Below are 13631 nucleotides of genomic sequence, written 5' to 3' on the forward strand. Positions count from 1 at the left end.
ATATGTTCGCTAACCACTGACTCATTTAGCTAAACAGAGTAAGAAAAAGATCTTCTAATTCAGGAAGAGCTAGGATACTCTTGCAGTGTATTTTTTTTTAGGTCTTTTGTTTGTTTTAATCTGTACATCTGCCCTCTCTGCACTCACTGATTTGCGAAGTACTCTTGCTTAGAAGTGATCCTTAGAAAGGAACACATTTTTCAAGGACACACTCAAAAGAGGCATCTGTGACATAATTAATACAACAAATCTTTAAAAGAATCAGTGGATTCTTTTGGAATGAGTGAAAGGAGTCATTTCTAAAATGTCTGCAGGCAAATACACAAGCATACACATTTCTCTGCATAGAGGAAGACTGTCTCTAAAAATCCACCTCTGCTGGACAAGGAGACAGTTCCCTTATACATAATCAACTTAAAAACTATTTTTACCATCCTATTAATGTTCCAGTAGAACAGGGAGATCTTGTTTCCTTCATTTTACATGTGTGCAAACTGAAAGATAGGAAGAGTGACCACCTGAACCAAGATAATTTCTTACATGAAACTCCACATGAAAAAGTTAACACCTGGACAGTAGGTCCACTTCCATGGTAAAGCAGATCTTCTTCATGCATATAGTATTTGCCATGCCAGTAGCAGTTTAGAAATAGCTGAAATATTTAGTAGAACAAGAAAATGAGTTTTGTGGCTGAGGTATGGTGGGAACCTCATTTTTCAGTCCTTTTACTTTACTAATCAAAGAACAGGCTTACATGATCTGACTGCTACACTTAGTCTCGTGAAGCTGTAACTTCGCATGTAGCAACCAGGTGTTGAATTCAGCATATCCAATTTTAAATGTCTCAAAACTTTACACCTACAGAGAAGCTAGTCTCATGTCTCTTCGTTAACAAAAGAGTCTAAAATGTTTAAGATATGATTCATCTTACTGTAAATTAATCACTCCTCAGGCCCCTCCAGTGACAGCACAGGAGCACTTTCTGAAATCAAGGTGAGTCATCTAAACGGATTTTTGCAATTCAAAACCTGATCCTCAAAGCTGATGTTCTCTTGCAACCATTCCTTACCTTATATATACACCTGTACTCTCAGATCCCGTAAAAAATAAAGGATATGGATAAGTCATACAAAGTAATGCAATATTATAGCACCCCAAACTTTTCTTAGTTTAAAAAATAAGTAAATAAAAGTAAACCAGAAGAGGGGGAAGTTCCTCCCTTGTTTTACACTAGATTTTCCCCTGATCTATTACAGAGGAATGCTGACCATCTTGACCATTGGTACTACCTCCAAGTGAGGCTGTAAACAGCTCAGTACATCCAAAATCACTGGCGTCAGGCCTTGTAACACAATCCACGGCATGGGTCACATTTACAAGTTTGTCCAACATGTTTCTGGATCCCAACTACACAAACTGTTGATTTTGTCAGTCTCTAGCTTTAAGATACCTCATTGGTATTTGTCTTAGAGTCTATTCTCCTGAAGGGATTAAGAAATGATCTTGAAAAGAAATACAAAGATATATGACTCTGCTTCAACCCATTTTCTAAATACTTTCCAATGCAAATGTATCAATACTAACATCTTTTTAATAGTGCTTACAAATAGGATACACTATTTGACAGGCATTCAGTTCTAGAGCAACTTCAACTAAATTAATCATTACGTTTCCAACATTCTGCTTCAGAAAAATAACCTTCCTGAGGGAAATTCTGATTTGTTAAATTATCTGTCACAGGACAGGAGTTCACAACCACTCGAAATAGGAAAACAATTTTGATTAAAATTTCAGGTTTTGAGGGAAGCATTTGATTATTAAATTTTGAATATACAATAGTAACTACAAACTATTTAATCAAAAGTAACTGTTGGTAAAGACTCAATCAAGATAGCATGCTCAGTTAAATTCTTTTCAAATTCTGTCAACCAAACAATTTCACTGAATTTCCAGTATAATCACCAAAATAAGGTGAACGTACTCTACTTCTCAGCTTAATTATTTCAACTCTAAAATCTAAGTTCAGAACTACAAAGCGCCTATAACTAAACCTCTATGAGCATCCTCTTTTTAATTTGCATTTCTTGAATGAAACTTTAAGATCATGCAGCAACAGGAGGAAATGAAACAAACAAGGAGAAATGGTCAGAAGAGCACAGTTCACTGCCTGGTTTGGAGGACTTACTCTCCACACAAAACTTCACAGAGATGTTTTCTATCCATGAGAGGCTTTTTTTTTTTTATTTTATTTTAAACAGAAAATAATAGAAATATAACATGACTAGGCTGCTTAGGCTTTTCAGTTTCCTATAACACTATAACATAACTACTGATGACTTACAGCAGCGTTGCTTGGGCTTTGGACTGAAAACAATCATTATTATTGATTCTAAGAGAACCAAAGCCAGTAAATAATGCAACATCAGCCCCACAAAGGGCAGAAAGCCATCTTTCTGAGAACACTACAGGGTGTCTCTTACCTGGAAATCCCAAGGTGCCTTCAAACACCTTTACAAACAAGATCAATATAATTAACTTAGATTTGAAACGAACAAAAAATAGAATTTCCCAATAATAAAATCCTCCAGAATACCTCAATAGAAGGTTAACAACTTGTCTACAAGGCTGCAATGTTTACTTGTCTTCATATAGCACTCCTGAAAATATGAGAAACTCAGAAGACAGCTAGTCAGACGTACAATATCAAAAAAAGTGCCAATATCTGCAACACATAAGGTAACAGGCCCTACAACTGAGACTGCAAGGACCTACATTCCCCACAAGTTCACTCTAGTCAGAAATAGGAAGTTAGCAGTTTGATTTGAGCTTTCAAGAGTTGTGGGAGAGAAAAAAAATAAAAGGACAAGCTACAAGGTCAACTACTTCACACGATGTATCCAGAGCAGTTTGCACTTCATAATACATGCACTATTCACATTTGGTTTTTTTTGTTGTTGTTGTTACTATTTATTGGTGGTTTTTTTGTTTGTTTGTTTTAAGATAAAATTACAAGGTTCTCAGCACAAAACCAGTTGGGCTCAATACCCAAATGGTTAGTGCGAATTTAAATTTTGACAATCTTTTTCTTTTTCTAGCTTTTCTTAAAGTCCATCTTGAGCTGTTTCTTCTGAGGTAAACATCCTGTGGCTCTGATCCTGGCTGTGAGCATAAGACTTGCATGTAACAGAAGCAAAAAGATAAACACACTTGTCACTTTTTCTGATGAAGATGCCAGTTTTTACCATATTCAGCCTGTTTTGCCACAGCAGAACTAAAAGTACTGAGTCAAAAAAATACCTTGAGTGGAGAAGGAGATATCACTCACTTTTCTTAAAATCAAGGCCAATTCTTACGAATTCATGTGAATTTACTTATCTTCAGACATCTCAATACAGAGTTGAGAGCTACATAGCTCAAATACAACTTCTCAAACAAGTTCTCCAACTTGCCAAAGATATTTTGGCTGTCATTTTGTCACTTGTGAGTAACCACTGCTGAGTGCCAGAGCATAAAACAGGCAGTATGAGGGGTTTATATGATAAAGTGACATAGATACAAGAATTTAAAAATCTCTATTAAAGTACCCATTAAGTAGTAAATAATTAAGTCTATCTTGCATCAGAAAGCAATAGGTAGAAACGTTCATCATCATGGCACAAAACATCACTGGTACTTAAGATTTTGCAGCGATATTAACCCTTAAACAACATTCTATGAGAACAAAGAGGTAAAAGCCATGGTTACGTGGCTTATCTCCATTTTGTAATGAAATGTTAAGGTTACTGTTGGCGTTCTACATAAAACATTTGTTAAGTGAGAACTGGCAGTGCAGAAACTTGGCTTCCATTACGCCCACCTGCATTACGTAGGGACAAGCTGGTCCCTGGCCCAAGATCTGCTGCACACGGGTCTTCACAATTGGCAGTTAACAGCCTAGAAACAACTCTTCTTCACAAAGCATATGGAACATCCCGTTTTCTGTTTCAAGGCTACTCTAAACCTCAAGGTCGTTTCACCTACTGCAGTAAGACAGATGTGACTGTGAGAGGACTCGAGAAGACTCTACTCCAAGTCCCTTCTGTACAGCTACAAAACACAAATTTAAAAATAAGCCAATCACAAGCAACCTTCCTGCTGAACGGCCTCTTTTCCCCCTCCAAAAAAAAAATCATCTGCTGAGAAGTTAATTGCCTCGGAGTATCTTGTCACAGGATCATCTCATCAAGGCATACATGTGATCACTAAATGATTTGTGTGCAGTCAAATAATCTCATCCATATTCCACAGCTAATTTCCATTCATTACTGAAGGTAGCTATGGGTTGAGGACCAGGAGTTTTACTTACAAACACCCTACCTGTGCTCCCCCGCTCCCACCAGAGCCCTGCCATCAGTTGTCTCAACACTACACAACAGCACACTGCTCTCCCCAGAGCTGCCAGTGCTCCCCATTAATTGCTGTTTCAGTAACCTGGCACAAGGATGACTCATTTCACATTCCCCAGTTCTCACTGAAGGTTCATCAGATAACCCTCATCTGTTTTCCCACAGCTTTTGAACTGCCCATTTTATCCTTGGTGGTTTGCTCTCTCATAATAACTAATTGGGCATGACTGAGAAAAATGTATGAAGCGTACAGTAAACATAGGACAAGCCATTATATTGGTTCTAAAATTAAGTTTTGATGGAAACCCCCAGGCCAACAGGCAAAAGCACTACCCAAGGACAGCATTCAGGTTTGGAGCTCATTTCTTTCAGCATCTGACAAGCTCTAGAGGTGAAAGTGTGGCTCAGCAATGAGATTTTTCACTGCAGACTTCAATGGGGCCAGAATTTCACCCTGGAGACACTCTACAGCACATCCTTCAGTCAAGTTTAAGGTAAGTGGCTGGTGTGACACAGAAGGAGTCAGTTAAGGCTGAGGAACCAGTTGCATTGGTTGGCATAGTGATTTGCTTTCATTCTTATGCTGAAGCGAATGCTGCTAGCATTGCAGCACAATTATGTAATGCAGCTTCCATTGATTCCTTCATTAATGACTGGTCTCACAGATACAAGGAAAAAAAAAAATCAAACTAGAAATAGCATATAAGTTTACTTTTATGCTGAATATTGCTCCTTCATAGTATCACTGCATTGGTACTACCAATTGTAATGGTTCTCCACATGATTAAAAACTAGACACAATAGCCAATATCTACTGCGTTATTAAAAACTACAGCTCACTAAATACTTATCCATGAGAAAACTGAGTACCTCCTGAGCTCCCAGAAAAACTTCGCTACCTGACTGCCTTAGCTATTCCCTTTTCCCAAAGCAGTTCTCACCCCACAGGCACTCTGTTGTCCCCACATGCTCAGTACTGGGCCCACTTGCACTCTGACACTCAATACAACCATTCAGAGATATCAGAGGACTGGACAAAGATCTCCCACGTACAGCAAGTCTGCAAATATACCAAGAGACTCTTCAAGACTCATGAAGTGAGAGACAACAACATACCATCACTGCAGCAGGAACCTTACTGCCATGGCCATGCAAACTCCAAACCTTGACACCTTCCACTTCTGAGCACCTGTCAGCTCTCCACACAAACTCAATCACTCCTAAAGCCACCAACTGCTTTCAGGGTCGGCAGTTTGCTTGGACACAGTGAAGCAGTGAAACAACAGCCAACAACAAATGATTCAAGCAGCCTCCATGTATTTCTGCAATAGCCTGCAGGTTTTGAATGAGTTGAGATTTCCAAGAATTACTTTTTGGGAATTATCCCCGTTTAAAACTGTCAAAGAAAGGTTTCCCAATAACCAGAGCATTTCAGACAACTCTAGGCTGGTTTCACGGACTTGAGCAGCCTTGCTGCTGTTTTCTTGGTCACTCTCATACCCCACAGTGCTCAGGAGGCTTTACATCATTTGAAAAGACTCTGGATTATTTGCTGTATGGAGACTCAGATCTCAAGTCAGCTTCTGAAGAGTTCAGAAGGTTCTCCTCTGCAGTCTGGCAGTCTGCACTCTCTGCAGTCCAATGCTTTCCATAAAAATATCTGCTAAAATTATACTACCATTTTTCCATTCAGCTCCAGTATTATCCTCTGTGACTTCCAGTTCTGAACTCAGACTTCAGCTAACCATTTCACAAAGGAGAGTTCCTTTATGTTGTGGATCTCTGCTGGTCTGCCCGGTTGGTGCAAGACAATTGTTTTTACAATCTGAAAGGAAGAACCCAAACTATTTGCTTCACATAGCTAATTCTCCAATTATGACCATCTCTCTTCTGTCCATGTGACCCCATTAGCTCTCCAGCAAATGAAAATGAAAACTTACCAAGCAACAGGAGACTTCTCCTGAAAAAGATCCACAGAAACTCATCTCCACATACATTTCAAATTATGCATGCTCAATTTTTCAGGGTCTGCTCTTGAAAGCAATCATCCCAATTTAAGTAATTACTGCTTAAGTGATTAAATAATAAATACTTTTAAAAAGTCAAAACGTATAGAGGACAAACGTTAAGAAAATCTGAGAATGGGATAATACACCTGTTCACATACTTTATGAAATGACAAACTCAGCTGAAACTTACCAGTCTTGATTTAATCTTATTTCCTCTAACATTCTCCGTCCCCTCGGAGCAGGAGCTACGCAGCCTCCCTGCTGCAGTGCTGCTCCATGCCAGGCAGCCAGCTGCTGACCTTGCTGGTACTGCCTGTAAGCAGTTATTTTCTTCTACACGTGGGCAAAGGCAGCCAGGCACAGCTACAGATTATGATTATCTGTCTTCTACAGTACTTTCTCAGCACTTGCATAAATACTTACAACCTTTTCCCCATACTATCAATGCAGTAGACTAAAGAAAAATTAACTAGTTCATCTAGGGTTAAAATAAGATATTTTCAACATAGACTAGATTAAGACATGCTGTCAGTCACATCCAAATACTATCATTCTGCTGACATTGAACATCCAATGCCTCAGCTATTAAGAAAAAAATTAAAAACAAGAAAAAAACATTTTGTTGTGTCCAACTGAATGCATGCCAGCATTTCCTTGCAGCTGAACTACACTAACTCTAACAATACAGGATAGACAGCAGCTGACATGAAAAGCCAGCTGGAGACCTCCCTTATGCTAAAGAGGTTATCGCTTTTCTGTCAACCAGAAGGAACAATCAGTAGGTGAAAACTCCCAACCCAGAGTATCACACATGAGAAGCTGAGTGCACCTGTAATGCACAGTTAGAGCAACCTGCCTAAGCAACCAGCTCTGTGATAGTTTTTGCTACAGATTTAGGAATGGAGAAGCAAACTGGGACACCAGAAGTTTTCAGCACAAATTACCTAGCTCTGTAACACTACCAGCATGCCTTCTCCTCTTCCAAGGGAAAGTGTTTCAAAAGTAAAGCGACGAATCTCTCTTCAAAAGGACCCCTTAATTTTCACTAATTTATTGTTTTAATCCAAAAGATGGCCAACCTTATGGCTGGCTCAGGCCACACTGAGTGAAAAAGAACTGCCTTGGGCTGCATACAGGTTGCTCTAAAAGTAATGCCTCCTACTTATTTCCATGGAAACTACAACTGATACAATGAGCACAGCAGCTCTGTTTGACAGAGCAAATTTCTAACACTGTCCCGTTCAATGGGTACAATTCTTAGTGAGTTCAAGGTTTCAGAGATGTTTGATGAAATTTTATTTTTTCTGTGCCTTGTCCTTGACAATAATTGCTCACAAATGTGCATACTGCCAAAAAGCAATGATATGAATACAGTGTGGCTGCAAGCCAAGGAATATTTCTCTCTGCTAAGACAATGCTTATAAAAATTGGGTAAAGAGACACGACTAGACTTTTGAGTTGAATATCTGATTGCAACTCTATACATTCTATTTAAAAACTTGCAGGTTCATGTTTTTACACTGATTGAAAATGGAATTAAAAATATACCAAAAAAATGCAATCTTGAAACCTGTTCTCAAATTTCATTATCATAAAAGAAAGCACTGTTGCATTATTTTTTTTTCCCATTCACAGGATTGTGTTTAGCCAATGTATCAAAATGCATACAGTTTTTGTTTTTTTTTTACCTAACTTGAGGCAGCACTGCACTGCACCCTCCTCCTGGCTCTGGCTGCAACTCAGCTAGGGTTAATAGTGCAACAATGCTTAGTCATTGCTCAGTGACAGCATAGCACAAGGGGCTGCCACGCTGTGAGCTGTGCCAGGTGACATGCGGCCAATGGGTTGCAGGTTGGACATGCCTGTTTCAATCAAAGTCACTGAGTTTAGTTATGAGAAGTAGAAAACTTCAGGCTGGCAGCTGGAAAATCTTGTTTATGAGGATTCAGGGGTACTGGATTCCGTTGTTTGGATTACATTGCTTTAATTTATTTATTTTTCTGATTAATAAGGTCTCGATGCTCATGCGTATTTTATTCCTTTGTGCTCTGTTATAACAGAGGAAACATAAAAAGATGCCAACTACATGTTTTTCAGATGAAAACTACTTTAGCTTTATCCAGGTTCATAATGTATCTTCTTGTACTTCACCAACCTCTCCCCCATCAAACAGCCAAGAGTATCCATCAAAACCATAGGCTGGATTCATAAAAGAGTCACTAACATCCATTGGAAAGCACTAATTTTCACAGAAAATTGCCTTCTCCCTTTCACACCTGCAGACAGAGCTGCAGAAAGAAAAGAGCCCTGATATTCTGCACGGGTGAATACCTTTGCAGCAGCAAGGTTGACGAGAAATAAAAGAACCAAAATAAAAAGCAAACAGCCTTTAGCTTACCTCCCCAGAGCAATTAAATACACTGAATAATATAAACTCAAAATTGTTGTCTTTATTGACAACTTAAGGAACAAGCATTTTAATACAGTTACTACCACCTGTTAAAATGTAGCCATGTGCTGCTACTTCAGCCATTGGTGACATTACAGACTCTGTACAGCTAAAACTAATTCTCAAACTGAAAGCAAATGACAGCTATTACAGGCACTGACAATCTCCTGGGGCTGAAAATCTCCTGACAACACAGCCATGCACTGCAGGATCCTTCACCTCTGCTCTCCAAAGAAAACAAGTCTGGGAAGGTGCCTGGCAGAGCCTACTTCATTACAGAGTACCTCTTTAGGGCCAATTTATTTAATGATCTTCTGACAGTCACTCTAGGTTAGCCTACATGGCCATCAGAAAGGCAACCCCCAACAATCTCCTTTTACCTACAGTAGGAGAGGTACAGATCCTAAGCATAACTAATGTTTTAAAACAAGATTTGTATGCCACTAGTGGATTCAGCACTGGGGATGGAAGGAGGTGAACAGCACTGTAATTAATTTCCAGGTTGCTTTCAGCATAGGTTTTACTTGTGCAGCAGCTGGACATTCATAACAAATAGTCTTCTCATTTTTCTCAACTTTCTGAACCTAATCAAAACTTTCCAAATCCAGCAACATTTACAAGTGTTTAGCCTTGACTTTCATGTAGCTTCCTGTGTGTCATCAGCTCCAAGCTCTAGCTCCAAACTCAGCAACAGCTCTCACCCTCTGCTTTCACAGAGGAACACTAGAAGGAATAAGACACAGTAGGAACTGATCTCAAAAGGTCACTTGTACTTGCACCCAAATATACAATCCCCTCCATACTTACACCTTCCCCACCATCTCACATACACATCATTACAGTAGCAGCAATTAGACTGTTTTAAAGATTACCCCTACTGAAGGCCTCAGGTAGCTTTCCCTAACCCTCCCAGGTCTGAAGAAACAGAAGTCAGCTTTGAGTTGAATCCAGAAGGCAATCAAGTACCAAATGGCAAAGCAGTTTTTTTTACAAATCAGATTGAGGTGGGTGGTAAGGCTGCGAAAAACACAAGTAGATCTAACTATCTGTTTACAACTCAAAAGTTTCTTGTCCAATGCTTTCTGATTATCTGCAGTTTTTAGAGGCCAGAGGCTACATTTCAGTATCGAAGCAAATCCGGTAGCAAAAGTCTGGATATGGAGTCTGGATATTTCTCCCAGTGCAAATAGTTTCAAAGCAAGCTCACACACAGGCTAAGTTTAAGAGCACCACATTCTCATATCACTCTTTAAGTATGGTCTACCAAATGTAGAGTGTTCCAGTTGCCAAAAAAAAGTAATGCTCCTATGCAAATTTATACACATTTGGAAGTTTGTAAAGCTGCAACTTCCTTGAAGAAATTCATTAGTAATCCAAGGGGTGAATTTTCTTCACTTTTTTCTCTCTCTTAAAAAACAAACAAACAAACAAGAGACAGGGAGCAGAAACAAACAGCACAGAACTCTTTCTCTAGACAGATACTCTTCAACCTAACTTCTTGTTATGGTGAACTCCATAACAAAGAGTGCATCTCTGCAGGATGTGGAACAGGTGATGCAATTCTGTTTTCCTTCCCTGTGACTTTCAATTAAGTCTGCCAAAGCATTAATTCTCATTAGGTATCCTGAACTTTGCCAAGAGCCAATGAAACCACCGTAGCCTAAAATGGTGACATTTACACATGAAGTCTACAGTCTTTAACACTGGACTCTTTACACACATTAAGCTACAGCTTTTCTGACTCTGATATTAAGAAAGCTTCAGGGTTTTGGTGGAGCTCAGCATTACCCCTCACTGACTTGCCCTTCTATAGGCCAAGCAGATCATTTTCATATCTTCTGATGCTTACTGTAGTGTCAGCCAGAAATGCTGATGCCAAAATGAAAAAGATGCAGATTCATTCTTAGAGACCAAAGATACAGGAGGTTAAAATATAATGCAAACTACAACACCAACATGCACAAAGGTCTCTAATTAACTGAGCTGAGATATCACAGCTGAGTCAGGAACCCCCTCTTGTTTAATTTAAACTTCTACTATTTTCTGCCCTCAAGTCAAGCTTTCAAAACTATTCCCATCACATTATTCAGGAGTTGTTATAAACAAGCACAAATGTGTAATCAAATAGCATTTAGGTACAAATCTGTGCTAGGAGCAGCCTAGAGGACACATAAATGTATGAGGCCTTCTTAAGGCTACCTAGCAGAGACAACTATATACATTTATCTCCTCATATAACAGCATACCTTATTCCATAATTTTATTTATCTACTACTGTCTGTTACTGTAAAGAAAATCAACCATATTCTATGCAGCTCTCAGATGTGTTCACAGATAGAATTCTATACAAGACAGGCTTTTTGTATTGTCTTCCTTCCATGTAGTGCTCAAGAAGGCAGACAGCAATTAAAAAAAAAATTGAAGGTCTTCCAAGAACACACTTGCTATTCATAAAAAAAGACATTGGACATGATGAGTAATCTGCCCCAAAACCATTATGTCAAGAAACAGAGAAGTACGCTGTGGTAAGCCAAGAAATAATAACGGATGAACAAATAAAAGTTAAATAAGTAAATCAAAAGACTGAAATGAAGACAATCATTTCATGCCTAAATGAAATTAAAACTGCTTTAAAAGCACATAATTGCTTTTAGGGTCCAAACAAAAGGATTTAATAAGCAAGCTTGCTTGAGATGAACTTTTTACTGTCAATAATTCATTTTCAGCAGCTGCATTGTTGCAACTTTCTTCTAAAACAGTACTTTACAGTTACTTCAGTCAATATTAAAGCTTTTCCAGACGTTTCAATGACCCCTTACTCCCACAGTGGTCCCATAATTTTTTTTCTGTCCACCTAAATGGAACAAGGACTGGAGAAATAAGTATCAGCTGTCACTTTGTCCATTCAAGTGCCACAATTCCAAAATCCATGTGCTGGACAGATCTTCTCATTGAAGGCAAAAAGATATTTTGATACTTATTCCAGCACTAGAGTAACTGAAAGTAGGAATGAGGAAAACAAACCATTAAAGACTATTTCAAAGGTCCCAGTTTTGAGTTACTTTGAGTTTCCCCATCAATCACTAAGTTAGCAAAGGCCAGTCCTCAACACGTAAGGTCATATCCCAGCGGACAAGATTCTGGGGCAGAGAGATTCTAGGTTTGTGGCTTTTTTATTCCTTGAAATCCCGACAATCTGCCTTCCTGCAGTCTTCACAACTTCTACAGCAAACAAGTGAAATGACGGACAGAATGCTCCTCAGAAAATAAACAGCATCCAGTTCTGTACATGCAAAAAGGAGCTTTCACATTTCTCAGAAGTTCCCAAGTGAAGCAGTGGGTGGAAATCAAAATAAAACGTACATTGCTTACGTGAAAGGAAATTAAAAAGCCTGTGACACATCTCTCTGTTCAAGTTTTCAGGTACGCCGAGTGAAGCGGTTCACAACAGAACAGACTGCACACTCAGCTATCACACTTAAATGCAATCGCAGTCAAACATAACATCAGCAAGTGTCTAAACTACACAAGTGCATTTAATGCTCCCCAGTCAGCCATCAACCACTTCCACATTAGTTCATAATTAACAATGTATTGTTTCAGCTTAATGCTTTGTTTTCCTTTTCTTAACTTTAAAAGTACAGCAAACTGCAACAAAATAAGGGCTTTCTTTAATCACCTTTTGCAATGTTATTCTTGGGCAGTAAGCAGACAGCATTTTTGAAGAAATAAAACATACAGTGTATTTTCTTACCTGTTGCAGTCCACATGGAGCAGAAGGTGGGATGCACTAAGTGACACTGCAATCCTGTGCCACTGTCCATCTGCCAGGCGGTACGGGAACACCTCTGTTCTTGACTTCCCATTAAACCTGTAGTGATATCTAATCTCATCCCGTAAGCCACTGCTCTCCAGTTCAAAATAGCTGTATTTAAAACATGAAGAAGAATCAGTTTCATTTTTGGTCCGTTCATTGCTTCCGTCACTTTCTTCTTATCTCACACAATTCCTTAAGCAAACACTACACGGAAGGTCACCATCTGAGGATGTTACTCAGCATAAATGGTTCATTTTCTAAAAAGAGAGACAAGTAGTACACATTCAGCACATTACAAAAATAGCAATACCATTTACACGGAAACAGCTCATGTTCAAAACCATTTGATTTTTCTAGAAACTGAAGTCCTCTTGTTATCCACAGAATAGGCTCTGCAACAAGAAAGTGATCCTTATTCTACTCACCAAGATATTTTCTATAAATGCAGGTTTCGTAGGCAGTGCCAAAATAAAGGACCATGTGTATCATTACTAACGAACAAACAATAAGCCATTAAGATAAGGAAGCTCCAGGTAATCACTCAATTTGTATTCACTATTTGCAAATCTAGTTTAAAAATTGTTTACTTTTAGGACTCCCCTACATGCAATTATACTTTATTCATTTTCTCAGTTTTATTTTTACAGCTGTAACTGTTCAGCTTTACAAGGAAACAAAGCCTCCTGGCTAGATTACGTGTCTCAACATCTGGCATAAGCAATCAAAGCCTTCACAGAGTTGTCACAAGAGAATAGTCTTTGGGCAGTACTGCCTTGTTAACAAAGTAAAGCTATTAATTGACGTCACAATGACAGGAAGAGCCAGATCATCTTCTAGGGTGAATTTAGTCCTTACCACTGGCAACGCATTGACAGCATAAATTATTAAACCTCGTCGTGGACCAGAGATCACACAGAGTATTTACAGCATATCAAATCAAGTTGCTCTCTCTCTCTCATAAAATGATGGCC

General features: G+C 38.8%; 1 protein-coding gene across 1 annotated transcript in view; it reads right to left on the reverse strand.

The window, feature by feature from the left end:
* NELL1 (neural EGFL like 1) overlaps positions 1–13631 on the reverse strand; it is a 278173-nt gene that overhangs the window by 228347 nt on the left and 36195 nt on the right. The window contains 1 exon segment of the mRNA XM_085223918.1: positions 12598–12768. Within this exon segment, the coding sequence (XP_085080044.1) occupies positions 12598–12768 (171 nt within the window).

The sequence above is a fragment of the Meleagris gallopavo genome, chromosome 5, assembly GCF_905368555.1.
Source record: "Meleagris gallopavo chromosome 5, MGAL_WU_HG_1.1, whole genome shotgun sequence".
In the NCBI taxonomy this organism is placed as follows: domain Eukaryota; kingdom Metazoa; phylum Chordata; class Aves; order Galliformes; family Phasianidae; genus Meleagris; species Meleagris gallopavo.